The sequence below is a fragment of the Lethenteron reissneri genome, chromosome 30 (genome assembly GCF_015708825.2).
Source record: "Lethenteron reissneri isolate LAM-NWPU_2019-01 chromosome 30, ASM1570882v1, whole genome shotgun sequence".
NCBI classification, from domain to species: Eukaryota; Metazoa; Chordata; class Hyperoartia; order Petromyzontiformes; family Petromyzontidae; genus Lethenteron; species Lethenteron reissneri.
The window spans coordinates 11,238,506-11,266,381 of NC_083808.1; the positions used below are offsets into that span (position 1 = coordinate 11,238,506).

General features: G+C 44.6%; 1 protein-coding gene across 4 annotated transcripts in view; it reads right to left on the reverse strand.

Annotated features, from left to right (window-relative positions):
• Positions 1–27,876, reverse strand: part of LOC133349527 (SLIT-ROBO Rho GTPase-activating protein 1-like) — a 199,830-nt gene that overhangs the window by 58,407 nt on the left and 113,547 nt on the right. For all 4 annotated transcript variants that reach the window (XM_061563064.1, XM_061563062.1, XM_061563063.1 and 1 more), the window contains exons 5-7: positions 22,904–23,089; positions 21,954–22,082; positions 11,444–11,665 (exon numbers count right to left, since the gene is read on the reverse strand). In XM_061563064.1, the coding sequence (XP_061419048.1) occupies positions 11,444–11,665; positions 21,954–22,082; positions 22,904–23,089 (537 nt within the window). The remainder of the gene's footprint in view (positions 1–11,443; positions 11,666–21,953; positions 22,083–22,903; positions 23,090–27,876) is intronic.

Sequence of the window (27,876 nt, forward strand, 5' to 3'; positions counted from 1 at the left end):
TAATTTAAAACAGAAATGAATATGCAAAGGGTAAAAAAATGTTCAGGGTCGATTATTTGGGGCGGGGTCACAAGACATCTGGACCGCCCTGTACATTGCATTTGCAACCCAGGTTTCGATTTAAAGCTTTCGTGACTGCAGGGATTTATCTTCTTGGTTTATTCGGTAAAGTGACGTAGAATGGAAATAATAAAATAATAAAAATAAACATAATCAAATAATTCTCACGACGTTTGGGCCACAACGCAAGCAGCCGTCCTCAGGTGAAGAATAGGTATGTCACCTGAGGACGGCTGCTTGCGTTGTGGCCGAAACGTCGTGAGAATAATTTTATTATGTTTTATTTTTATTATTTTATTATTTCCATTCTACGTGACTTTACCGAAAGAACCAAGAAGACAGTGTGCACGAGTCGGGGCTCTCCGGGCCAGCGGGTTCCCAACCCTTTTCGAGTGTGTGGGACCCCCCTTTTTTCAACCTCCAAACATTTGGCGGACCACCACATGCTACTTGCCGATTTAAATTGTACATTTCCTTGGTGACGATATTATTTTTCTTCTTCGACTTCTTTTCTGTGGATCCACATTGCCCTCCCTGGTTGAGGATCGCCGATCCAGAGCCTCTCTCTGATGGAGGCCCCTTCATGCCAGCAGTGGCAGGAGCAAGCAAACGCTGGGTCGCACCTTCATCTTTTCACCGGCAACTGAAAGCAGGAGCCCTTGTTCTCTCCCGAGTCCAGTATGCTTTGACTTGGCAGCACGGCAGCTTAATTATGTGTTGCTGCCATGCCTCATTAAACCAAATGATTTGAGTGATAGTCACTGAAGCAAACATAAAATATTATGAGTTGTAAATAAGCTGTAAGCCGTTAGGCAACAGAAGCAAGCTGGTATAATTACATTCGGTGTTAATAACAATAAATTCCGTATTATGAAGGTATGTATTTGTTTCAAATAACACATACGGTGCTTCGTCGAATTAACTGCTGGGTAAATACTGATAACATAGTTAGAGGTAATTATTATTGCTGCACATTATACAGCAGTACTGAACCCAAATGAAGAAAGCTCTGACGAAAAATCTTGTACAGGTTTGATCACAAGAGAAACCAAATGTAATTAAAAAAATTGCCTCAAGTGGTTCATTAAAACGCAATTTCTTCTATCATTGGAACGCCTCTAAATGTCGACCTTGTACGTATTGACATAAGCATGTGATGTGCATATTAATGTAAATATTTATAGATACACTGCACAAATCTTGTACGTTGCAAATATTGCATTGTACATTGTACAGTGGTACTTTTCTGGATATGCATACAGTAAAACCTTGGATTGCGAGCATAATTCGTTCTGGAAACGTGTTTGTAATCCAAAGCACTCGTATATCAGTTGTGATCACGTGACGCTCGGCAGACAAATCGTATACACGTACTACTCGTATTGCAAGACCTCGCTCATTTATCAAATTAATATTTATTTTAAAAATTTGCTCGTCTTGCAAAACACTCGCAGACCAAGTTACTCGCAATCCAAGGTTTTACTGTATTTTTGTTACATTAACTCCAACCTTCAGCCAGCTGTCAACATTCTACATTTCTATGACAGTCTATCCACAACAAAATGAATTAACTTTCCATCAATTGCTACAGGCCTCACCAGATAGTAAAAACATTTTACCAAAAGAGGAATTATGATGATGATGATAGTGTTGATAGCAATGAAGATGGTCACAAATATGTGATGATGATGGCAGCGGCGATGCTGCTGGTTGCGTTTGTGAATGTTTGATGAAGATAACGTAATTGAATCGATCTTGGCGAGGACTTGAACTCACAATGTGCAACCTTATTCTGCTGCTGTAATAAATCAGTCATATCCCAGCCAATATACTACGTGTGTGTATATACACAGCTTCGTACCAATGTGCACGTACACAGGGGGACGGTATGATAGAGAGCAACAGCTATTCTCATTTGTCTTGCGAGGTTCTGACAATCTCTAAATCACAGCCACCTTAGAGGAAATGAAAATGCCCGCTTGAATTGTGACCTACGGGGTCACCGCGAGTCTCATTAAAAGGCTCTTCGTCTTGCTGGGACCCTAATTATGTTCGCACGGAGGAGCCACAACCCGCGACAGCCCGCGGGCCCGGCGGGGGCTGTGCTATTTGCAGTGTTGCCAATGCCCTCTGGGTTGTTCCCATGCGGAGAGATTTGCTTCCTGCCATAGGAATGCAGAATTTCTACCACTGAATCTGGGCCGCCATTGGCGACGAGCCCCAACCCACATTAGTTTCGAGAAGGGATTCGCGCCTCGATTTTGTAGACGTGAACCTGCCGATTTGCAAAGATACTCGGCAAAATCAACAGAATGCTTGCAAAGTAATCGGCCAATTGTCCCCTTAGGAGCTTACTGAATGTCTTAAGTTCATTTGAGGTTTTCCTGGCTAATTTAATAGTTAATATTATTCATGTACATGCTTTGTAATTCCCTAAATGAATATGACTGTAGTTGAAAATAAGTCTGAATGAATCATGTGACGATTTAAAAGTCAACTCCATGCTCAAGCAAGCATTAGATGGTGATCAACTCATACTGCTCATCGGATACCTCCAGAATAAATAAATATTCTGATTCTGAGCTTCCCAACACCGATGATGAAACTTCCAGATTCCAGTGGTGTGCGCCACCCTCTCTAGAGGATGACCACTGCTGACCTCCCACAAAGACAGATTTATTGTTTCAACCTCAGAGAGACATTGGGCTAAGTCAATACCTGACCAAGAATTGAACTAACGACCTTCCACCCTGAACACAATGTCACCTGGCCAGATAGGGAACGTTCATCCAAATATAATTACGTGACAATTTAAAGTATTAAAGAGTAATTGGCTTATATTATAATTACCTGCCTCCTAGTCGTTTCATACAAAAAATGATATTCATTATGATTGCTACAAATAACAGTATCTCTTTTTTGCATGCACACAAGTACACCACGACTCACAGTGCATCGGTAAAAGGAGACGGGAAAACAAAAACAAAGTCCCGAATACATTTTCCCGTTCTATCATCAGGGCTGCTCGAAGCCAATGTCTTGCTATCTCTACCCAACTACATTGGAGCTTTCGTATAATCCGTCTCATAAGGGCCTTTGCTTATATAGGACGGTGACTAATAGGCAGAGGTGGGACAAAGTCATTGTTATGCAAGTCCAAGTCGAGTCTGAAGTCATCAAATTCATGACTCGAGTCTGACTCGAGTCCAAGTCACATGACTCGAGTCCACACCTCAGAGGTGGGACAAAGTCATTGTTATGCAAGTCCAAGTCGAGTCTGAAGTCATCAAATTCATGACTCGAGTCTGACTCGAGTCCAAGTCACATGACTCGAGTCCACACCTCAGAGGTGGGACAAAGTCATTGTTATGCAAGTCCAAGTCGAGTCTGAAGTCATCAAATTCATGACTCGAGTCTGACTCGAGTCCAAGTCACATGACTCGAGTCCACACCTCAGAGGTGGGACAAAGTCATTGTTATGCAAGTCCAAGTCGAGTCTGAAGTCATCAAATTCATGACTCGAGTCTGACTCGAGTCCAAGTCACATGACTCGAGTCCACACCTCAGAGGTGGGACAAAGTCATTGTTATGCAAGTCCAAGTCGAGTCTGAAGTCATCAAATTCATGACTCGAGTCTGACTCGAGTCCAAGTCACATGACTCGAGTCCACACCTCAGAGGTGGGACAAAGTCATTGTTATGCAAGTCCAAGTCGAGTCTGAAGTCATCAAATTCATGACTCGAGTCTGACTCGAGTCCAAGTCACATGACTCGAGTCCACACCTCAGAGGTGGGACAAAGTCATTGTTATGCAAGTCCAAGTCGAGTCTGAAGTCATCAAATTCATGACTCGAGTCTGACTCGAGTCCAAGTCACATGACTCGAGTCCACACCTCAGCTAATAGGTGCTGGGGTTTATTCTGTTATGACATCTCCACGAAACGGAGTATGCGTCCGAAGTGCCGAGGCACAGGAGGACATTTGTTATTCGCAAGCCGAATTAACCAGGGGATCCATACTGAGGCAGGAAGTTGAATGGTTGCGCATTCCTCTCCTCAGCCATGTATCATCATCATCATCAGCAGCTACTGGTGGATGAAGACCTCCCCAAGCTGCCACCACCTCTCACGGCCCTGTGATGCAACAATCCACAGAGCACTCGCAAAGGAGCTCCTTTCGTTGCTCCGTCTCTGTGGTGGATGTCCCCTCGGATGCATTAGTCCCTCCTTTGACTGCCCCCTCTGCTGTTATTCGTGCTGACCGGCCATCACCCCTTCGAACGATGCGTCCTACCCAAGCCCACTTAACAGTCAACACGACGTTTTAATCTGCATACTCTACATCTTTAATCCGCATACTACGTGGCAAGATCGGAATTCGTTGCAATCCTCAAAAACGCTAAGACACCTATTAGCAACAGCAGTAAAGATGAGCGCTTTGAGCTTTCTCAATTAAAAAAGAGGGATGACATCGTCATCCTCTCAGCCGACAAGGGCAATGCCACAGTTATCATGGAAAAAACCACATACAATAACAAAATTCAGGAACTACTTAATAATGGTAGCGATACCAAAATTAAAAGAGATCCCACCAACAGCCTCGTAACGAAAACCAACAATATCATCACTGATTAGACGTCTTTGACCGAACCAACCAAGCAGTTTTCCTTAAAACCCTCTGCTGATGGACCACCCAGATTGTATGGCTTACCAAAAATCCATAAAGAAGGGGCACCCCTTCGTACTATCGTCTCCACCATTGACTCACCCACCTACAAACTGGCCCAACTTCTGACTGAGACCTTATAACCATTCACTGGTAAGACCACCTCAGCTGTACTCAACTCAGCTCATTTGGTATCCTTAATTAAGGACATCTCACTATCTCCAGGTAATTTGCTCGCTAGTTTCGATGTGGTCTCTTGGTTTACCAAAGTTCCTGTGCTTGACACCATGGCAATCATTGAAGATTTGGTCCAACAAGGACTGAATGCTGATGTACCGGCCCTGGCGAGACACTGCCTCACCAACACTTACTTTACCTGGAATGGTACATTCTACAAACAAGTTGAAGGTACCCCAATGGGTTCTCCCTTATCTCCAGTTGTAGCCAATGTTTTCATGGAAAAATTTGAGACAGATGCCATCCAGGCATCCACTCGACGTCCGTCCTTGTGGAAGAGATACGTAGATGACACGTTCGTCATCTGGCTAAATGGCCGACCAGCTCTGAACCAATGCCTCAACCACATCAATTCCATACACCAAGCCATCATATTCACCATGGAGGTGGAAAAGGATGGCAAGTTACCATTCTTGGATGTTTTAATCGAAAAGAGAGCAGATGGCTCAATGGGACACTGTTTACAGGAACGCCACCGATACGGATGCCTACCTAAAACCTGACTCCCACCACCATCCATACCAGAAGAATTCCTCATCGAAACTCTACACCATAGAGCACGTTGTATTTCCGACCTTCACCACTTAGCCAGTGAACTGGAGCACCGTACACCAAGCTCTCAAGATGAATAGATATTCAGACTACACAATCCGTAAAGCTATCACCCCAACCTTTGGGAAAGAACCATCTTAGGACCCAATCAAAACCATCACCTTGTCATTCATAGCAGGGGTCACTAAAAAGATTTCCAAAATCATGAGCAAACACAAGATCCAAGTTCGATTTAACACAGTACATAAAATTCGTGATCTGATCCCATCTGTGAAGAATGTGATCCCTGACATGCAATACCCTGGCTTCTACAAACTAAGCTGTGTCTGCGGCAGTAGTTACATTGGGGAAACTAATCGACATGTCTCGGACCGTGTTTGTGAACATAAGGCAGATCTGAAATACGGTAGGACCAATACCTCGGCCGTGGCTGATCATTGTTTTAATGCGGTGGGCTCACACGAAATTGATTTTTCTACTTTGCAAGCCCACTGGCTATCAACAAAAATTCGTTCATGAAGCCATCCATATTTATAGACACAGACACAATTTCAACTGAGAAGATGGATACAAACTGAGCAATCATTGGAAGGGCTATGATGTTCCCATCCTACCACCTTCCGATGTTAGTTGTGCTTTACGCCCATTTCAAATTTGCGCTTTCACAGTCACTTCGCGTGCCAACCCCTTGGTTGCGGCTCTGCGATCTCCCATCAACATGCTAATCTCTCTTTAACATGCTAATTTTCACCTGGCAGCCCTTTGATTGGTGGAAAACCAACCACCGTCAGGTTGGCTGCCCACCACTTACATTATCATTGGCTGCTGACATTTGGGCTACGCCCATTTCAAACCCTTATAAACAGTTTCCCTTGGAAGCTAACCCCCCTTTTCCTGAAGACGACCACTTGTGTTGCGATCGAAACGTCGTAGTTTTTTTGTTATTTTCTTTGAACCTATCTACGTGACTTTACCGAAAGACCCAAGAATATCTGCACACGATGTATTAAATCTGACAATTTTGGAAGGTCGCACTCATTACACAAAGTGCTTGCCACAAATGAACCACAACACCTCGCTGATCTCGTCAAGGAGCATAAACCATCACGTGAACTCCGGTCATCCTCGCAACAGCAGCTTTTGGTGAGCCATCAAACAAAGACGGTCACCGCATCGCGTGCTTTCAGACGCGCTTCTGCGGCCGTGTGGAACGCTCTTCCTTCTGATATTAGGAAGCCACTGGAGCTATGCACTTCTAAATCTAGATTTAAAACTAATTTATTTAGAACTATCTTTTGTGTTTAGTTTGTTGTCCTTCCCCCGCACCTCTGATTAGCAGGGTTGGCTACGTACAGTGCAAAAGAAGTCCAACATACATACGTTTGTGAACATTAACACAGGTCTTTAACCTGTGTATTGTTCTCGAGGTTGACCTAGGACAGGGGTCGGCAACCTACGGCTCCGGAGCCGCATGCGGCTCTTTACGGGCTGCTTCTTGACGATATGTACGTATGTACAGTATGTACTCATATGCATTGCGGCTCTTGAAATACTGAATTTTGTACCGAATTGGAAAGAAATGGCTCTTTTTGTTATTTTGGTTGCCGACCCCTGACCTAGGAATACCAACCCAAAAACATCCTTGTAAACCATAACAGTGCAGCAATCAAAGTCAAGGCCAAGCGTCTTCTTCCTCCTCCAAAGTTAAATACGGGACCACTCACTCTCTGTGGCTGCAGTGAGGCAGTGGTGGACATCCCACATTCCTATGGCAAGGATCGTTTTTCATGAGGACAACCACTTTCAACTCTCAACCAAAAGGTACAAATTCTACAGAATGATTCGTCTCCAAAATGGTATTTGAACCCAGAAACTTTGTATTTGTGAGTCAAGTGTTCTAACCACAGTGCCTATGAGCTGGATTAACAGTAAAAATGCATCACAGAATCAATCATAGCTAGTAAGCACCTATTTGCCACACGGAAGTGCTTTAGGGCTGCTCATGGAATATGCAGAACTAGTTCGAGTAGGGAAAACGCAGCGACCTTTAACACATCACATGCTTCAGCTCACCAAGCTCACCAAAGACTTAAGCTCTACATCAGTAGTTTTGAAGATTTAGCATAGCGAAACTATGATTAAGGCCATAAGTTGTACCAAGGCCCTTAGAAACGGAACCTGCCTGTCAGGACCACATTTGCCACCACGACCTATGATAAGCATACGTGCTTAAGGACCAACAGGGCCCAGAATTGAGTGGGTGATGACAGACCTAGAGTCAGAACTCAAGCATAATGACCTGAATTAGCGTGCTTGATGGACCTTGAGTCAAGTCCCTGTTGGTAAAAAGGAATGCAGGGCAGGTATGGACATGTGGCATTGTATAGCGGCTTTTTTTCTTGTTATATGAGGAGGGGTAACTTTTACTGCTCATCTGGAGGCTAGAATTCTCTTAACCGCTTGGCAACGACTACAGGACGCGATAGTGCATGCGAATATGATTCTCCGAACGCCTGGAAATTGCTTATATCCATTCAAACAATTCAATGTAAACAGACACAGCTTGTAGTACGACAAGTAAGGTGCTCATCATTACAGAGGGCTGAACAAGTTGATCATTTTGACTTTGCTTGTTTGTATATATGTATGTGTGGCTAAAAACATCATACTCGGGATCTTTATTAATCCGATGTGCTACAAAGCTCTTTTTCACAGATGTCCAGTAGGGGCGGGTCATTACAAAAAAAACAGGGCAGGAGTGCAAAGTACAGGAATGCTAAGCAAATCAGCAAAAAAACGATTTATATTTTACCAGGTAAAGCCCACTGAGCTACGAGTTTCATTTTCAGAAGCGACCTGGCCACACATTGATTGTCGTTGATGCCACCTCACCACCAGGCTGCCTTCCAGCATGTCTCCAGTTCCTCAGCGATTGTGAAAAGCTACTTGTATGAATGATACTGCATAACTCTAAACATTACCATCATTATTATTATTATTGTACATGACAGGTCAACATTTTACGGCTGGAGCATACTGTCATTGTTTTCAGGGTCACATTAAGTTTACTTAGGGGAGGCACACGAAAGATTCACATGCCAGCTGCCACTGGTGATATACATGGCCAGTAATCAAAGCTGCATTTCCAGAATCATGACTCCGAGGGAGCAGCTCCCTACAATTGCATAGACTGTGAACACATGAGATAAGCATGGCACACTGCACCAGGCACTTATTTAAGGCTGAGCCAATCCATGGGAGGCCAATAACATTCAGTAAATACTGACCATTGATGTTCATGGCTGGGAATTGAGTCCCGTTCGCTGGAATAATATCACAATATCCTAACCACGACAACGCAGCTCCATACAAAATAACCGGCATTCGCCATAAAGTGGCAGCGACATCACCATGGCACTTGTGGCAGGCTATGTGCATGGTTTTACACGTACAAGGACAAAGATCCCCGTAGAGCCTGAACAGACTGTTAGGGCAAGTGCTGTTAGCGAGCACATATGAAGGTGGCCAGCAGCACGCCCGGATGCCTTTGTCCCCCCAGCTAATCGTCACTGGTGTTGGCCGTGAGTGGGAATCGATCTCGGGTTGTATATACACACACACACTCTCGCATGCACGGGATACCACAATAGGCCATGAAAGGCAAGCATACGATACCGTTCAGTAAGGTCAATCGCTAAAGAGGAAAAGTATAACAATTACCATATGGCAAAGCTGACAGGTCCAAAAAAAAATTACCGCCAAATCCATAATTTTTGCAAGACACCCCTCGGACTGAATGCGACGCCAGCTAGAGGCAAACCTATCGAGAAACACGTGTCCACAAGGTCCACATCCTGAACAGATATTTTACAACGATAACATATACTCTGCTAATGGAGAACGCGCAGAACACAATTTTTTTTTCTCGCGTGTTTTTTTTTTGGGTCTGTGTCAATTGTTGAGGAATTAATTACAGCGATCTCTCGCAGCATGGCCATGTGGAGATGTTTCAATGAGTACACTCAACACAATCATCTAATTGCACTTGGCAAAACAAACGGCGGTTTTAATTGCAGGGAATGCATGCACGGGATGTAGAATTCGTGCCAACAGATGTGCTGGCTTCCTATGTTACAACATGACATAGTGTTGTGTGGATCCTGCTATTTAAAGATGCAAATTACATTTCAAAAAAAGTTGAATTTTTTTGCTTTTTTGGCCTTTTTTTCCATTTCATCCAGTGAGGGTCAGTTTTTCAATGTGACAGGAGCTTTTGACCTTCCACAAAGCGATACTCTTTTTACTAACCCTGTAGGCAATGGTGCACAAACACAAATAACACATGAAAAGAATACCAAAAAATTCGTCGAGAGCACTGCCTTAAAAATAAAAAGTGCATGGGTTGAGTCGACTTCTCTGGCCTGTCTATGTGCAGCGAAGAAGACGGTGTGATTGGCAGAATGTGTTCAGTTTTTTTCTGTTGGCAGCATTCCGAGTTGACACACAACATGAGGATTTAAGCCGTCTATGCTATCGAAAAACCCATGGCCTAACATACAATGCAATGATGGAGACCTTGATGAAACAAGGCTTTATGACCTGCCCAAAATAAGTATTTGCATTGTTCTGCAAATCACTTTAGCTACAGCACAGATCACGTACTGCTACGATAAAATCTCTCCCTGCAAGTAATTTTGTTTAAATGTGGAAACATGTGAACATGTGGACACATCTGAAAGCCACCAAGAGCAAAATCCGGAAAATAAGAATTTTTGCCAAATTTCTCTAAATTCTCTCATTTTTCACAACATTTCTGTAGATGTGGTCATAGTTCAGTTTATATGTGCTTTTATATATTAATAGACTAGCTTTACTACCCGGCTTCGCCCGGGACTTGGATTCTTGCCTTGGATTAATTTCAAATTCCCTTATATTTCACTGAAAAAAACCCCAAAAAAATGTATGCTTGCAAGAAATAAAAAAGCCGAAACAAATCAATTTCACTAAACTGGATGTTTTTCACTAAAGGAAATTCAACCTTAACCCACTTACACGTAAGGTCGATTTAGGCAACTCGGCGAGCTGAAAATAGTCACGTTCCCTTAGAAATTTCAGACAGCATCAGCTGTGCAAATTTCATGACGTCAGAGCTCAGCGTTCGAGAGTTTTTGCTGCTTCACACAAACAGATGAATCTTCTGCTTAAAATTTAAGAGCGAGCTGCAAATAGTCGCGTTGACTTAGAATATCGAGACAGCGATGCCGCGCATTTGTGCAGGATACACAACCTACGCGGAGGGTTGGGGGGGGGGGATGTGTGACGTCACCAGGCACACTGCGTGACGCTGCCGCATGCGGGTGACATCACAGATGTGACGTCACCGCTCACTTGCCGTGCAAAATATATCCATTATTGCGCCCCCACCCCCCCAAAATACAAGTTTATTTTTAGACTGTTTTTTTATTGTGTACAGTCTGGAAGCTACCCACATGGCAAATTTCAAGTTTGTTGCATGTTGGTAAGTATGCTAAACATTTCGAACAGACACACATTCACAAATTTCCCTTTAATATATATAGATCACCAGCGGCAAGGTATTTGTGCCTCACACCAAGGGCCTGGGATCGATTCCAGACTCGGGCGTTTTTCTGTGTGGAGTTTGTATCTTCTCCCCCTGTTCTGCATGGGTTTCCTCCGAAAGCTTAATAAAAACAAACATAATGTAACTGGCATTGGCGGAACATTCCAATCATGAATAATTGCCTACCGATTGCTAAATCGGGATGGCACCTAGCAACACTGCCCCCTAAACGCAACACACTTGGCAAAAAACCTCCTGCACAGAGAAAAAACAAACACAGTCTTGTGATCTCGGTGAGAGGTGGGGGGGTGTTTACTAGGGTTGAAGATACTGCACGATGCTGAATTACCTCGTCCCCCATGTGTGGCTGAAACTCGAACTTAGTGGGCGGGCAGAAGAAGGTGTGGTAGGTCTCGAGGAAGCGCAGCTTGTCGCTGCGCGGGTCGAGGCCGTCCACGGCGTTCTCGATGACGTCGAGGCCCTCGTGGCGTGAGCTCTCCAGGTTGTACTCAGCCGAGAGGTACGTGCGCAGTGCGCGGTTCAGGCTCGCGTGGTAGCCCAGGTCGCAGCACTGCACAGCAGAGCACAGCAGAGCACGAGGGCGTGACAATCAGAATCAGAATCTTCTTGGTTCTTTCGGTAAAGTCACATAGAAGCACTGCACAGCAGAGCACAGCAGAGCACGAGGGCGTGACAATCAGAATCAGAATCTTCTTGGTTCTTTCGGTAAAGTCACATAGAAGCACTGCACAGCAGAGCACAATAGAGCACGAGGGCGTGACAATCAGAATCTTCTTGGTACTTTCGGTAAAGTCACGTAGAAGGGAAATAATAAAATAATAAAAGTTAAACATAATAAAATAATTATCACGACGTTTCGGCCACAACGCAAGCAGCCGTCCTCAGGTGAAGAACATGTCTGTCGAGAAGACAGTCTGAATGACACAACCCAAGCTTGGAGCGTCTATTTAAGCTGGGATGGAGGGGGACGGGTGCCTTGACAAAATAATTTGCATATCAAGAGGAATTTTACCATATTTATGGGAAATGCAGATATGCAATTAGTACTACTTGTGAAATGCGTAGGAGGTTTGGCGGGGGGTTTAAAGTCATATTATGCCCGTGCATTATGCAGGATTAGCAGCATCAAAGGGAGGGAGTTTATTTCCCTTCTACGTGACTTTACCGAAAGAACCAAGAAGATGAATCCCTGCAGTCACGAAAGCTTTAAATCGAAATCAGAATCAGAATATGTATTTCGACTGGACGAATCCAATGAGATGTAAAGCGCTTTATTCACAGATGTCCAGTAAGGGGGCGGGTCAGAACGTTACAAATAACAAACAATACAAAGGCACGACAGGAGTGCAAAGTATAGGAAAGGTAAACAAATCCGGTTGGTCACTGGATTCGACTGTGAACCTCCTGCAACAAGTTGAATACACACTACCGCTGGGCCTTATCACACTTGAGAACTGACTGGGTTAAAGATGCGGCGGAGTGCTCGCGAGACTGGATTGTCTTCAGCGCAGCAGCGAGTAGCAACGAAAATATACACACTGATGGAGACTTCGTTGCTCAACATGAATGCAGGAAATAACTCCAAGCATGCTAAAACCCTGTGCCCACGAATGACACATCGGCTTGTAAAGGCTCAGCTAATTCTAAATACATTTAATGCTATGGACATTTTAATCTGCCAGCGAAAATGTTTCATTAGGAGTACTAAATTAAATAAACGATAATAATGTGTACATGATTGATGGATTTTGTTAAAATAATTTATACTGAATAACATTTAATTAATCAGAGACCAGGCTTGCCTCCTCCCAGATGAATGTTTCTTGGTATCGTTTGCAGAAACAAGGCAACTTGTCAGTAGGTTTTGACATCACTCAGTCTCGTCAGCAGAGTGCAGCTTCATAAACAATGCCAGTTGGTTGTCATGATGTTAAATGCAAAAAACCAGTATGCACTATGTGAGGCTAAAATAATTGTTTATACAATGCCACATCAAATGCAATATAACACCTAATTTACCTTCATTGACATGCACCTTTGATCTAACATGTGGCTCATATTTCACACCAGATAAAATAAAATATAACGTTTATGAGTATTGCATTTTGTATTGCAAGTATTTCAGGTAGGAAAATTTAAATCTGTTTGTGTGTGGTACAGAACATTTAAGTATTTTTAAGATGTATTTGCCTTTCAGCAGTATCAAGATGCATGGACAGTACCCTGCCATTTGCTGGCAGCATTACAATAAAGAATATGCACACAGAGTCACAGATATGGACAGGAAGCAGCACATTGGCTGAAGCGTTCTGCATTGTAATTTACGGGCTTATTTTTTTCATGCTAAAAATGTATTGCAAGAAAAGTTTCTCGGAACCTGTGTGAATAAAATATAAATCATGCTCAATTCAACTACACGGTCCAACAAGTAGCAATTCCATATTTACTTATGTCATGTATAATTTTATACATTTGGAAATCCCTCTCGAAGGCCTGGCCTCATGTAGTAAATATACCAGTCCTTCGTGCTTAAGAATGATGTCTATGCGCCTGTCATGATCAGACAGTTGACATTTTTTACAAAATAACATCAATATAAGCTTATGGTACTTCAGTGTAAGTGCACACATGGAGATAGGGGGCAAGCAGCTTGGAAGTTCAGAACACAATTTGGAAAGTAAACGATTGTAGCTGTGTGCAGAGTGGAGGAGGGCGGGTGAGCAAGACCCATAGCAGAGTGGCGGTTTCTCAAGGTTACGAATGGCATCCCATTAACCCCGTTGACAGTCACAATAACGATCACGATAATGATATTAAAGATTCATAGATGTGAAACAAACAAACAAACGTCCCACTGAATTGCATCGCGATGCCATTCCTAACTTTTCAACTCCTGCTCCAACGGAAGTCCTCGCTGAACGCACGTAACATGTACACGTAACACGTACATGTGCGCACAGAGACAAAGATACCCTGCATAGTCTTTTCAGGCCGTTGGGGCAAGTGCTGTCAGTGAGCACCAATGAAGGCCGGCACAATACAGGAATGGGGTAGTGTGGCAACCCCCACACTTGACCGCCATTGTTTTCCCAGTTGCTGATGTTTACACACCGCACGAGGTACTCATTTGGGACCGAGTCGACCTTCGGGAAGGGCCCAGGACTGTTTGAGATATTTCACATTTGCAACTTATGGTGACCACAAACGAGAACCGAAATCAGCTCACCAGATTCGTGGCACAATACGCTAACCACTACGCTGTCGCTCCCCCACGTGTACAAACACACACACACGTGCGTGCTATTTGACGTGTACTCTCGGGTGCTGTGAGCTTAGCCATGTTTGCCTCCTGCTGCTGCCACATCTGCACATGCGGTTTCACTTGCTCATCGTCAGCGGAACCTCTCCCATGGAGGGCCCTGGCTTGAATTTATGTTCATGGCGGCGAGTGCCTCGGGTTGACCATTTACACACGGGAATCAGAAGTGCCCCAGGATGTAGTGGAAATACCTACTAAATAAAAAGCAGCGCTCTCTTTAATTTCCCACCTTCCTTGGTCTACCTCTCCTACAGAACGGCAAAAGCCTGGATTGTGGAAGGCAGACCGACTCGCAATCGCAAGCAAGTGAGTTCAATTACTTATGGGAGAAGACTGAACCAATCATCCTTCCATGATTTATAAAATATTAACTACTTTGTAGGCTTTTTAGTACATGAACTGTCAACTCTGCCCCTGTTCACATCCAAGCTCAAGAAATTCCTCTTGTCTTTTTACCAATGACTATGAAACACCGACATTCACACCTTAGATACAAAAGGATATGAATCTCCTTCTCCCGTGGTCTCCGTAATGCACGTCATATTTTATTCGTGAAGCATCTTGAGCTGCGGTTGCATTTAGACGCTCTATAAATCCAAATGCGTTATAACGTATTTATCACCACCATGAGAATTCTGAATTACCATTGTATGGCAATTCACAGTGCATTTATGTGAATCTGAATCACCTGGTTTGCGGGCCTGCCATTGTCCGGACACATTAACACATTAATCTATATGCCCATGTAGAGTATAGATTGTCTGTCAGTTGTGACTGGCTGATTTAAGGTTAAGTGGCCTTGACTAGTTTTTGCATGTTGGTAATGGCTATGGCGTCAGCAAATATGAGAAGGTTAAGGTAATTTAATCGATAGTTTCGTCTTTTGTCCAATCTACTTTTCGGAAAACAGATTCTCATATTGATGCTTGGGGTGTCACGGTGGCGAGATGTTAACTACCTCACCTAGTACGCAGGAGATCATGGGTTCGATCCTGACCCTGTATATTTGGAGTTTGCATGTTCTCCCCGTGGTCGTGTGGATTTTTATCCAGGTCCTCCAGGGTTTCCCTCCACATATAAAAATATGCATTGAGATTATTTGGTAGCTATAAATGTCCGCATGATAAGCCACTTTGCTGAGCTTTCATTTATGGCCAGATCGCTTGTTAAAAAGAGCGATACAGCTCAGTGGGGTTTATTAGTTTGAACTGCAGTGAGGCAGTGTCACATTGCGTGAATCCCCTTCGAATATGCATCTTGGTAATATCTTCATGTAATCTCAGTGTAGCTGCTCCATAAAAAATATATATGATTTTTAAACAGATGTTTATTTTGGAATTAATTTGTCAGGGCGTTGGATGACTGTCAAATTTCCACTCAGTTGAATTCCACTGCAGATGCCTTTTCAATACACGTTTGAGTATATTAATGTAGTAGAATTCCTCCATCAATGTAGTCTCTACATTGATGGAGGAATTCCTCCATCAATGTAGCAGCTCCAGATGTTTCCCCCCCGCATCTATCGTCAAAATACTAAGGTATGTTTAAGTAATATAGAATAAGAGTTAAAGCCAAAGTGGCTCTATGCTTACATGAGCAATGATGTCCCCGAGGCAGTGACAGATACTCCGAGTTAGGCCAAGGTAACACATACACGGATGCATCCACAAATGAATAAAGGTGAAATACACATGTGAGAGACTTGGGCAGGGAGAGCCTAAAAGGGTTGTTCAGGAGAATCGATAACATGCAATATGGATGAAACTAGCTTTTAAGACTCAAACAGTGATTGAGTAGGCAGTGTGGACAGGATGGGAATGATTGTGTTGGACTGAGGAAAGAGCAGAGGACGGGGAGAGACACTCGCTCCCCACGTGCGGATCGGTGGCCGACTGAGAAGGGAAGCTGTGTTTGATGTCGTGAAGGCAGCAGCACCAGCGAGATTAATGGGACACAAGTTTAGAGACCGCATATGAGATCACACATGCCTTTTAGTACAGAGACAGATATGTATTGAAAAAAAACTCTTTGACCTTCGAAACAAAGAAACGCATAACAGACACAGAAGGAAGACTCATTTCGGTGTAATGCAGCCGTAACAGCAAAAAAGAAAAAATTGGCTCAAAGTGCATGCATCAAAAGGTTGTTCAAGAATCTTACAAATGCAATCCCTCAGCATTTCTGAGCTGTGAACGAAAAGATCGGTGACGAGAGTGCAATCGTAATTCACGTCTGCACATTAACCATCTAAATCGAGATGTTATAATCCCCACAAAGGACATCGTGAAAATGATCATAGATGTCACGGGAAATGTGCGCACCATGACAGTGTGCATCAACACGCGTAAGCGAAAGAGACCGTAAGTGTAAATCAGATGTGCATGAGCTATGTGCATTTACACAATGACAGTATGTTGCAAGGTTCATAAACACCCTACCGCTGCCGACTCAGCAGTGCACAAGGATTCCGACCAGAGTTAGTCGATCGGGCAGGTTCGCGTGTGGCGCGTTAGAGTACGGGTATTCTCGCCTCTTCCGAGACGTATGGCCAACGTGTAAGAGTAGGTCAAATGCCACCTACAGGGGCTCTCTAGAGCTTCCTTTAGTTGAGGCCCTTTATTCGGCAGTGGAATGAGCAAGCAATGTTTTCATAATAAAAGCACCGTGTCTCTCTTTGGACTGCGAGGTCTCACTACATATCAGAGGTCGCAAACGGGTTTTGTTTCCGTACCCGTACCCGGCCGCACCAGGGTCGCATATGGGTACCCGTACCCGGCCGGGTATCGGGTAGGGTACGGGTATCGGGTACCCGATTGCGACCTCTGGGATGAAGCCATGTTGCAGGCGCAGGTGGGTTGATTCTAGGAACTTGAATTGTGAGAAGAGACAAGACGTTGGGAAATGCGTGACAAACGGTTACTCACCAGTGACTCATGGCCTACCCGTACCTGGCCGCACCAGGGTCGCAAACGGGTACCCGTACCTGTACCCGGCCCAGCTACCCGTACCCGGCCCAGCTACCCATACCCGGCCGGGTACGGGTAGCTGGGTATCGGGTAGGGTACGGGTATCGGGTACCCGATTGCAACCTCTGCTACATATAGGGGCTGGGAGACCGATACATCTCAAAGTGAGACATATAATACGTGATGTGTCGCGAAACTTTCATTTTGCTGGGAAAAACGTCGGGATAAATAAGGCAAAGTAGGGCAAGGAGGAAGGTCTGCAAAGTCCAATTGAGCTGTAAGAGTTTGCCACGATCAGTCTTCAACCAGTGGGCCAACACCCACCCCTTAATTGTTTTTCCTCAATTACCTAATTGGTTGCATTTTGTTCATAGCTGAACTGTAAATAAATGCAACTCTCCCGCTGTAATTGAGGTTTTTTGAGTTGGATCACGTAAATGTAAATTGCAGCAATAAACCCGCCACCACCCGACACAGCCAATTAGTCAGGTTTGTCACGTAAACAGAACATGCCAATTCGTTACTAGTTCAGTACTACGGTGTGTTGGAGAGCAAATCCACAACATTTACAATCTGAGTACGTTTCGCCAGTAATTACAACCATCATCATCAGGCAGACAGCCAGATTTGTTGCCTGATGAAGCTAGCTTTAATTACTGGCGAAAGCCAGAAATGAGATCTAACCCCAAAAAAACATATTCTGGATGATGTTGGTCGCGAAAGCCTACGTGTTTAACCAACTCTCCCGCTGATAAAATGAGTAAATGGGATCGGCTCTGAACCAGCAACAGAAGATCCATGTTCTAAAGGCGGGGGACAATTTCCCCACAGGGAAGACCAAATATATAGTTCCCACAATGAAGTATTCATTTTAATTGGTCCAACATGGATTCATTAAAAAAAACAGGCCGGTTAAATCCATGACCAGGATTTGAACTCAAAAGTTTCAATCGTGTGAGTCGAGTGCCCTGTCAAGAGGGCCTTTTGGCCAGATACGATGAAAGTTAATGTTTTAAGTGAATTTCCATGATGTCCATGTGTTTTAAGTAATACGAGCAAGAAAAATGAGTGAGTTATAGACCCATTCAAACAGTGACAAAATATCCAAACAAAAGAATCAACGCAATCATGAAGATGGATGAATGCATGGCAGGATAATTTGAGATTACTTAATGTAAATATCTGGCAGGAAAGTTAATTAATGGTATTTAATGGCCTCGACTGACACTCATTCCCACACCTGCGATGAGCACGGTTGGCTACGTACGGTGCAAAACAAGTTCAACTTACATACAATAAGGGTTTCAGCATTCATGGTGAGATGGTTAAAAAAATCATTAAATAAACATCCCCTCCGAATGACTCTCATTTCAGATGCCACGGGTCAATTGGAAAGAATAAAGTGCCAGTGAGACTGCAAAACGCATCTCGAATTCAAGTCAGATGTGCACATCAATTAATTGTTTTGTCTCCCTCTGGGACAGCGTGACCAAATGATGCCCAAGAGATTTGGGAATACCACATTTCCATATCGCTGGCCGTAGAGACAAGAGACAGCAGGGTAAAGAGAGGTCAGGGTTTGGGGGAGGGCTTGAGGGAGGAAAGAAGGAGTGCAAAGGGTGGCGAGTGAAAAATTAATGTAACAACATTTTACAATTTGGAGTTTTTTGAAAAGTACGCGATGCTCCCCGATCATAAAATACGCTTACTTTCAGTGCCAGACAAGCTCCACTGATCCACTCTGCGGGAGACTCGAGCAATTGAAAAGAAACATTTCTGTAGCTGTTACAGCTTTCCGAGCTTACTTAATCAAGAGCTCCATTCCTATAGGGGCTGTAAAACATGGCTGTGTAAGTCTTACACATGCATGCTGCAATAGCAGGATTGTGCAATAGAATGTAATATAAAAAGTGCCCTTGTTTATGTATATATACTGATATCTTTTTTATTAGGCTCAATAGACGGTGATGTGAAGTATGTACTCTTAATTAAGCCACGCATGGCACATGAAGGGGTGGTGTGGCTGGAACCTTCGCTCATCCACGTTTGTATCCCCAGTGCTGATGCCTGTTCCACACCACACTCGATACAAATTCTAGACCGAGTCAACCTACAGAAAGCACAGGTCCCATTCAGATCACCGTTATTACGTGCGGTGTTAAGCGTAGCGAGGATTTGGAACCTGAGTTACAGGGATCGTGGCAGTGCTGACCACTATAACACTGCCACTTCATGCACTTTCTGTACATACAGAAGGCAACACAGAGACAGAAGGAGACAGAGGCAAACCGAAGCAGACGGAGAAACAGACACACGCACAGAGAAAGAGAGAGTGGGAGAGACACTCACGCCAACAATGAGAAGAAACACGACAAAAGAAATCAAGGAAGGGCGGGAGGATTGACAGGCAGAGAGATGACAAAGGCAAAGTGTGATGGGTGGTGGGGGGGCGGGGGGGATGCACGGCAGACACAAGCAATCATCGAACCGAGGGCCGCAGCAGCTCTCTCGTGGCAGCACGCGTTTGTAATTAATGCCTGCATCAAGCACAGCTGCATCAAGCGAGGCCGGCAGGCTATCACCGGCCACCAGAGACGGCTGCCCACGCCACACATCGCATCGCCGCCGAAACCACAAAGGCAAGCCAAAGTGTTTCTCTGCTATCGTGAGTGGGAGGGGGTAGGGGGGGGGAGTAAGGAGGTCTTTCTCATCTGCATTTGTGGCCCAGAGCCAAGGGTTGTGGAAATTCCACATTCCCATGGTGGGAACCAGGTAATATATAAAACAAGCACGGTTGACTTTCCACAAATTGGCGAAATATTTACTGCGTTTACAGTGGGGGCACGAGCGGATGTATGAAGCAAAAAGTCGACACAATGTTGAATAACACTGCCCTAAAAGTATACAAAAAACAAACACAATAGGCGACGTTTCCAGCAATGCCCCTTCTATGTAGGTCAAAGTAGCGTTCAAGTAGTGCTCACGTTATCGACCCCGGAGAAACAACGGGGCCGAAACTGCCCCCGAAACGGGAATTGAACTCACAACCCTGCAACTTGTGAGCTGGGCGTTTTGCCGCAGTGCCTCGTCATCGGATGAAGACACAACACTGCTCGTAGAATTATCAGTGGAGAGGAAAAAAAAACATCCTTCATACTTTTCAAATATTAATGTGAACACATCAGCAGGCAGACAAAAGCATACACATTTTGTAACACGTTATCTGCAGTGGCATACGACCTTGTACTCTCAACAGGGCTGCAGTGCAAATGAGATGTTCTGTCTGAGATGTATTTCTTGGCGAGGGGGGCGGGCGAGGGGGGGATTCAGACGTTGGGCTTCCTGGTGAGAAGCATTCCTGGATCCTCCAGCCTTCACTTACGTGCCATGCATGTGCCTACACGACCATACCTAATCTGATAACAATAATACAGAAGCACTTTTGTAAACGTTATGGGATGACCCCTCTCCTTCCAAGTGTGTCTTCCTCGTAAAAAAAAATGAGCACGGGGGCGGCTTAACGTCTACTGTACGTTCTATCCCCAGAGCCAGTTGGTGGGAGTGCTTCATTCCCATGATGGGGGCTGGTCCAGCCTTAGCAATGACCAATGCTGTCTTCTTACCGCATTCACCCTAACCCTGACGAGGATTACAGTGATCCATCCTTTGACGGTGGTAGATGCGTTCCTGAAAAGTGCCTCGTTAAGCGAAAACCGGGTGAAGCGAGGAATTACTGGACTGCATCACATTGGCACGATGATAATAATTTACACTTGTAAGGCAGATTTCATCCATAGATCCATAGATCCCGATGCACCATCCCCAAGAGCGCAGAGATGAAAGTTCCACACTTCCGTGATGGGGGGGCTATAAAATCAACCGTGCAGTCATTCCATGGTGGGCTCTTTATCCAGCTTCTTACAACCTTGCAATTCAATAAATATATCAACTGTTATCGATTGCACATTCAATCGTGCCATTTTGTTCAGAAATTTGGGTCTCTGATGCTGTGATTCCGGCAACCGTGATTTTCAGTTATCAGCTTCATTTATTAGGTATAACCCTGTGATCCATGCGGCTCTTGACTCGGGTGCAACCGCAACAAAACAAAAACATGAACAAGAAACATCTTAAGTGACTACACGCAACAGAAAAATCATGGAAAAAACAGCAAAGTCTTCCAGAAAAAACACCGCATTTCAATGCTGTGTGCAAAAATCCCAGTGAGATGCAAGTCAAACAATAACAACCATAAGACAATGTAGATTAAAGTTATCAGGCCAACTCTGTACTACAACAAACAAACATGGCCAGACCAAACCGTCCTCAAAATCACCAAAATAAAGCCACAAAAACAATGTAACAGTGATAATAGGAACTGTGCTTCAAATCCAACAGCAAACGATATACATAACATGTACGACCAAACCCCGCAGCCATAGCAGGCTGCATGAGTCACTCCATAACAGCAGGAGCATCAGTAGCAGAATCAAAATTTACACCTTTAAAGATCAGCACACCACAATCAACAACAACAACAAATAAATACTCACGTCGATAAGGTCGGAGATGTCGTGGATGTAGTACTTGTGCACCGAGCAGTTGATCGCCTCCAGCGTGAGCAGGTACTCGTTGCGTGCCTTGATGGACTTGAGCTTGTTCTCCGAGTACTTGGCCTGCCGCTGTTCACGTAAGATGCGACAGACACCTCAGTGGCGCTCGTGTTTACCATTTATCACTCGAGCACTGGCATTAACAAGAACGAGTGGTGGGGTGGAGTTCATCTTAAATCAATGGCGCAGAGCCTGTGGTTGAAAATTCCACAAATACTAGCTCGACAAAGTGGCTTCTCGCGCGGAAATTTATAGCAGCCACAAACACTTTAAACGCGTGACGTTGATTCTAAATGCGGAGGGAAAAACCGGAGGACCAGGAGCAAAATCCAGACGACCACGAGGAGAGAGAACACACAATACTCCAAATAATCAAGAGGCGTCAGGGCAGAGGTTGTAACCAGGTACCCGATACCCGTACCCTACCCGATACCCGGCTACCCGTACCCGGCCGGGTACGGGTACCCATTTGCGAGCCTGGTGCGGCTGGGTACGGGTACGGGTAGACCGTGAGTCACTGGTGAGTCACCGTTTGTCACTCATTTCCCAACGTCTTGTCTCTTCTCACAATTCAAGTTCCTAGAATCAACCCACCCGCACCTGCAACACGGCTTCATCCCAAAGATCGCAATCGGGTACCCGATACCCGTACCCTACCCGTACCCGGCTGGGTACGGGTAGGGTACGGGTACAGCCGGGTACGGGTACGGGTACCCGTTTGCGACCCTGGTGCGGCCGGGTACGGGTAAGGAATCAAAACCCGTTTGCGACCTCTGCGTCAGGGTCGAGATCGCACCCACGACCTCCTGCATGCCAGGCAAGGGAGTGAACATCTCGCCGGCGCGGCGCCACCACCTTGAGATAGAAACAACCAGAGGGGCCCCGCTCACCTTTTCCTTCATCTTTTCCATCTTGCGCACGGAGCTGCGGCGCTGGTGCCGCTCGTCGGCGCGGAAGGCATAGGAGACGGGGTCGCCGGTGCGGCCGAACTGCTTCTCCTCCTGCTTCTCGGCATCCTTCAGCTTGCTCTCGGCGCTGAGGCTCTCCGCGTGGTACATGTGGTACGTCTTGATCACCTGGCGGCACGCGAGGATGGACGGTCAAAAACAACAAACGCAAGCGAAACAAGGGCGGACGCTATCTTTTTGCGCCTCCAAATTAAACAAACGATTTGGTGATGCCGTTTCCGAGTTAGCAGTGGTGCACAAGCACAATTAACATGCACCTCCATTTATCGCCAATTATATACTTTTCCTTTAAAGGCCACAGCGTGTCATTGACAAAAGGTGTTGATTTATTTTTTCATATTTTTGTGATGCAGTTTTTGGGTGACTGCATTATCACTTTGGTCAGTTTTCAATGGGGTTAGTCCCTAATAGCAACACAATTGTACATTGAAGTTTGGTTCATTATCGATCATTTGTATGACGGTTATAGCACCCCCCCCCCCCACACTATTACAAACAGATCTAATAAACGATTAATCAAGTGCAGTAAAAAGTCACACATCCTACCATCACACATCTTCCATGACAATTAACCATCCACACAGTACCACACAGGACCACCACCTAATGTGTTTATATATGTGCAGTCTTATATAATAAACACATGATTACATTACACTGGTGGCAGGAAAGGAAAACTTCTGATACAAGCAAACCACTTGGAATAGAAGCACACTTGTACTAACTCTCAAGGGGCGTGCTTCTACTCGATAGGATTAGATTAAAATACTTCTAAAGCCTCGTGCAATCCGTAATCGGATATTGATTGCTTTCCCCAAGTAAGCTCATCACTGGCTATATATTCAAGTTACACGATGAGTGCACTTTGCGTTGTGTTGCCAGGTTGAGATACCAATTTCCAGCGGTGTTGTGCTTGACCAGAATTCGAAACGGAGTCACTCGGATCGTAGTGCAGTGTGACAACTTACTATAGGCGCCCCTCGCGAAGAGCTCCCCCCCCCCCGCCAACCCCAATAGCGCGAATTCTCAGTTAAGAGATTAATGTTTTAGGGACATACTTCACACTTACGCAATGCCTCTCACAGTTACGCGCTCAGGAATAAACCAGAATATTTTTCATTTTTTAAGTAAAAACAAACTTTTACTTATAATCTTCCAAAGTTAATTATATTTGTTTCGCAGGATAACCAACTAAAATCTCAATCCAACGGCGTCACCGCGTCATGGCAGCGCCGAGCGTCACGGGCCGGGCGTAGTCGTCATAGATCCGAGTAGAAGCAACCCACACGGAAGCGTTCAAGAAGCCCTGAAGCGACTCCTTATTAAGCAATCTCTGTAAGTAGTAATCTTTTAAATATTAATTATTATTTGTTATTAAACTCCTTATTAAGTATTGTTTGTAATTTTAATATTGTCACGTATTACGGTTACACTTTGTAAGGGCTAAATCATGAAACTATACTTAATTTTGTCTCCGGTAACGCACCACCCTTACAACGTGCAACGGGCAAACGTGCTTCATGCAGCGCGATTCGACTTATGCGCTGTTTTTCAGCAACGCATGTTGCACGTTGCGCAAGGGACGCCTGTATATTACTGCTACACAGCATGCATAGTTAACAAAATATGACACAAACCGCTATTAGCCATAAACATAACGTTCGCACAAAGCTTACTCTAAATAGGGAGAACATGCACACTACAAAAATTTAGCCGTCAGGGTCGGGACACGACCTTCTGCATACCAGGCGAGATATTTAACATCGAGCCTCATTCACTTAGGACCGTCCCTAAGTCAACTCAGCCTGAAACCTGGTGACGAGTGTAAACATCTGCGTTAGTGAGTCGGGTGAGGTGCTAACTACACCATGCCCTTTCGTGTGCCATGCCGGCTTTAATTGGTGCTCGCTAACACCGCGATCTGCAAGGCCGAATGGGACGATCTTCGTCTCTGTGTCTGTGCACGCGTGTAGAACGCACACGTCAGCAAGAGCACTCCGCGTAGCGTCGGACACCCCAGGACGAGGAGCGTGCGATGGCTTTGGCAGGCACAGGACGGTAACATCCATCGCGATGCCGGTCCAGACTCGCGAGCCGCATTTCATTGGGGGAAGCAAAACCTCTCGAACGAATCCTGGCTCCCACTCGCACCCCCCGTTTCACGAACACCGCACTCCCAAATCTGGCTCTGCGCGGACAAGAGCCACCCCACCCCAAGATAGGGTGTACAGGACAATCTGCTGCTGTCCTTACGCTCGTTGTGAGACACGCGCGCATCTCATTACTTATTTATGTCCGCTGGGCCGCGCAGAATCTTTATGGCTCTGTTTAATATAAATGCATTGTACGGGATATTCATAACGCTGACAATTGCCATTTGTGTAAATATAACGACGAAATTATTTCCGTATTGTCAGTAATTAAATTCACATTGTGGCAGGGTTATTCATTGCAATGTTGTTACAAAGGAGATTCCCGTTGAATTTAATGTGATCGTGTTAGATATCAATGCAAGGAGCAATAATATGAATTAATGTTGGATTGCCATTATTACATATATAAAGAAATTAGCTTTACTACCCGGCTTCGCCCGGGACTTGGATTCACCATGCCCGGCCACCTTTGTATCCCCAGTGGCGATGTTCACACACCACACCAGTTACTCGTTTGAGGCTGAGTCGACCTAGGTGAGGCCCAGGACCGGTTCAAATAATCGTCACCAGTGGAGGCCGTAAGCGGGAATCGAACTCGGGTCGCCGGGTTCGTAGCGCAGCGCGCTAACCACTACACTACCGCTCCCCCCACAAACACACACATGCGCGCGTCCATAGGTACACATACACGCGCTTGCTGCAGACACACAACTTTCAGGGTGCGTACGGTAGTAAACGACTAAAATAATAAAGCAATGCTGCGCGAAGAACGCCTTAAACCTGCAACACATTTGTATGGCACTTTACTCGCGCCGCAGAGGGTTGGGGTTCGTGACATGAGCAGGCACACACACTGCGTTATGCTTCCACATGCGCGGGTGACATGACAGAGATGTGACGTCACAGCTCACTTACCGTGCAAAATATATGCATTATTGCGCCCCCCCCCCCCCCCCCAAAATTCAAAAGTCTATTTTTATACTTTTTGCATTGTGTACAGTCTGGAAGCTACCGACATGGCAAATTTAAAGTTTATTGTATGTCGGGAAGTATACTAAACATTTTGAACAGACACACATATTCACAAAGTTCCCTTTTATATATATATAGATAAAATACATCATCATCAGCCTCCATTCCAGCATATTTCCAGGTCTGGCAATGTACAAATCTTCTCGAAATTGCGTTTATCCTCCAATCTCTCCTCTTTCTCTGCCACTCTCCCGTCCTCGACTCTATCTGCCATGGCTTTCCTTATCAATCCTCTTAATTGTATTCATTGGATGCCCACCTCAGTATATTTCCTTGTATTCCCACGTCTTGCTCCTCTTCTAGTCGTCTCTTGCTCTTAGAGCAGACTATTGTTATTTTAGCAGCCTATTGTTCTATTGATTACAATTGTCCAGAGCGTTTCAATCTCACCCTTTCTATTAACTACACTCCTTTAGCTGTGTCTCTTCTCCTCATTTTCTGAAATAAGCCCTGCTCTGTCTCATCAATATAACCTCTTGCTGCAGTGGTTCTCTTGCTATATTTCTCCTGCCTCAGCAGTCTGCCTGCTGTATTTTTTCACCTAAAGACGATTGCTTGCGTTGTGATCGAAACGTCGTGATTTAAAAAAAAGATATCTACGTGACTTTACTGAAAGACCCAAAGACTATACTTGCTCTGTCTTTCATAAACACAGAACAGGGGCTGCTCAGCATTATGTACCTGGGTTCAATTCCTGACTCGGAAACCTTTCTACGTGGCATTGTTTTTTTCTGGATTCTCCGCTTTCCTACCGTAGCTAAAAACAACCCATGCAATGTAAGTGAAAAACTCACATTTTCCAATAACAAAATGGCCTTAAAAGGAAAACAATTAGAATAAATGTCGTTTCGGGCAATAGTCCTTCTGAAAAGCGCATCACCAAATAATGTATACAAAGTAACTGGTATTGGGCCAAACATACCAATACTGAAAATGTACATGCAAAATACGCAATTTGAATTGCACAGTAGCAACATCGCCCTCTACTGTATGTACGTACGTACGTACAACTTCTAACCGGAGGTGCGGGGCAAGGACAACAGACTAAACACAAAAAGCAAGGCCCTCCCGGAAGAGTCCTGCGACTCAGCGATGCTCTCTAAACAAGCGAACACAAAATAATTATATTCAGCTCTTTACATTTCCCCTCATCCGTTCACCACGCTTTAGATTTTCTTTCCGTCTTCCGCAGGGAATTTACTGCTGCTGCCGATAATGTCTCCTTGACATTGGGCCAATCCCCTCCACTTATTTTACTTGCGCCTCAAGGTCATCATCATCATTATTATTATTCACTGTGACGTAATCCACTATCGTCCGTTCACTTCCATCCAATCTATATGCACTGCAGGGAATTGAATATTTATAGCTTTTATTTGACATAAATTTGTGTTTAACATCAATCTATGTCTAACATGTATTTATGTTTGCAATATTTTCACTTCTGATTATTCTACTTCATTGCTGTACTTTGTTTAATTTTTTTATGTTATCATTGTGGTGCCCCAGGTCACTGTTAGTGATGAGACTCAAAGCTGGTCTCTTGATTTCTCAACTGGTTTGCACAAAATAAAGTTCAAAATATAATGTATGACCTCTCTGACCCATCCTTTTCTTTAAAATAATGTTTAATCTCCTCTCATCACACTTGCTGGACATGTATCCGCAAGATTGTCAACACCTCTGATTTGAGACCGAATTGGTTACTTC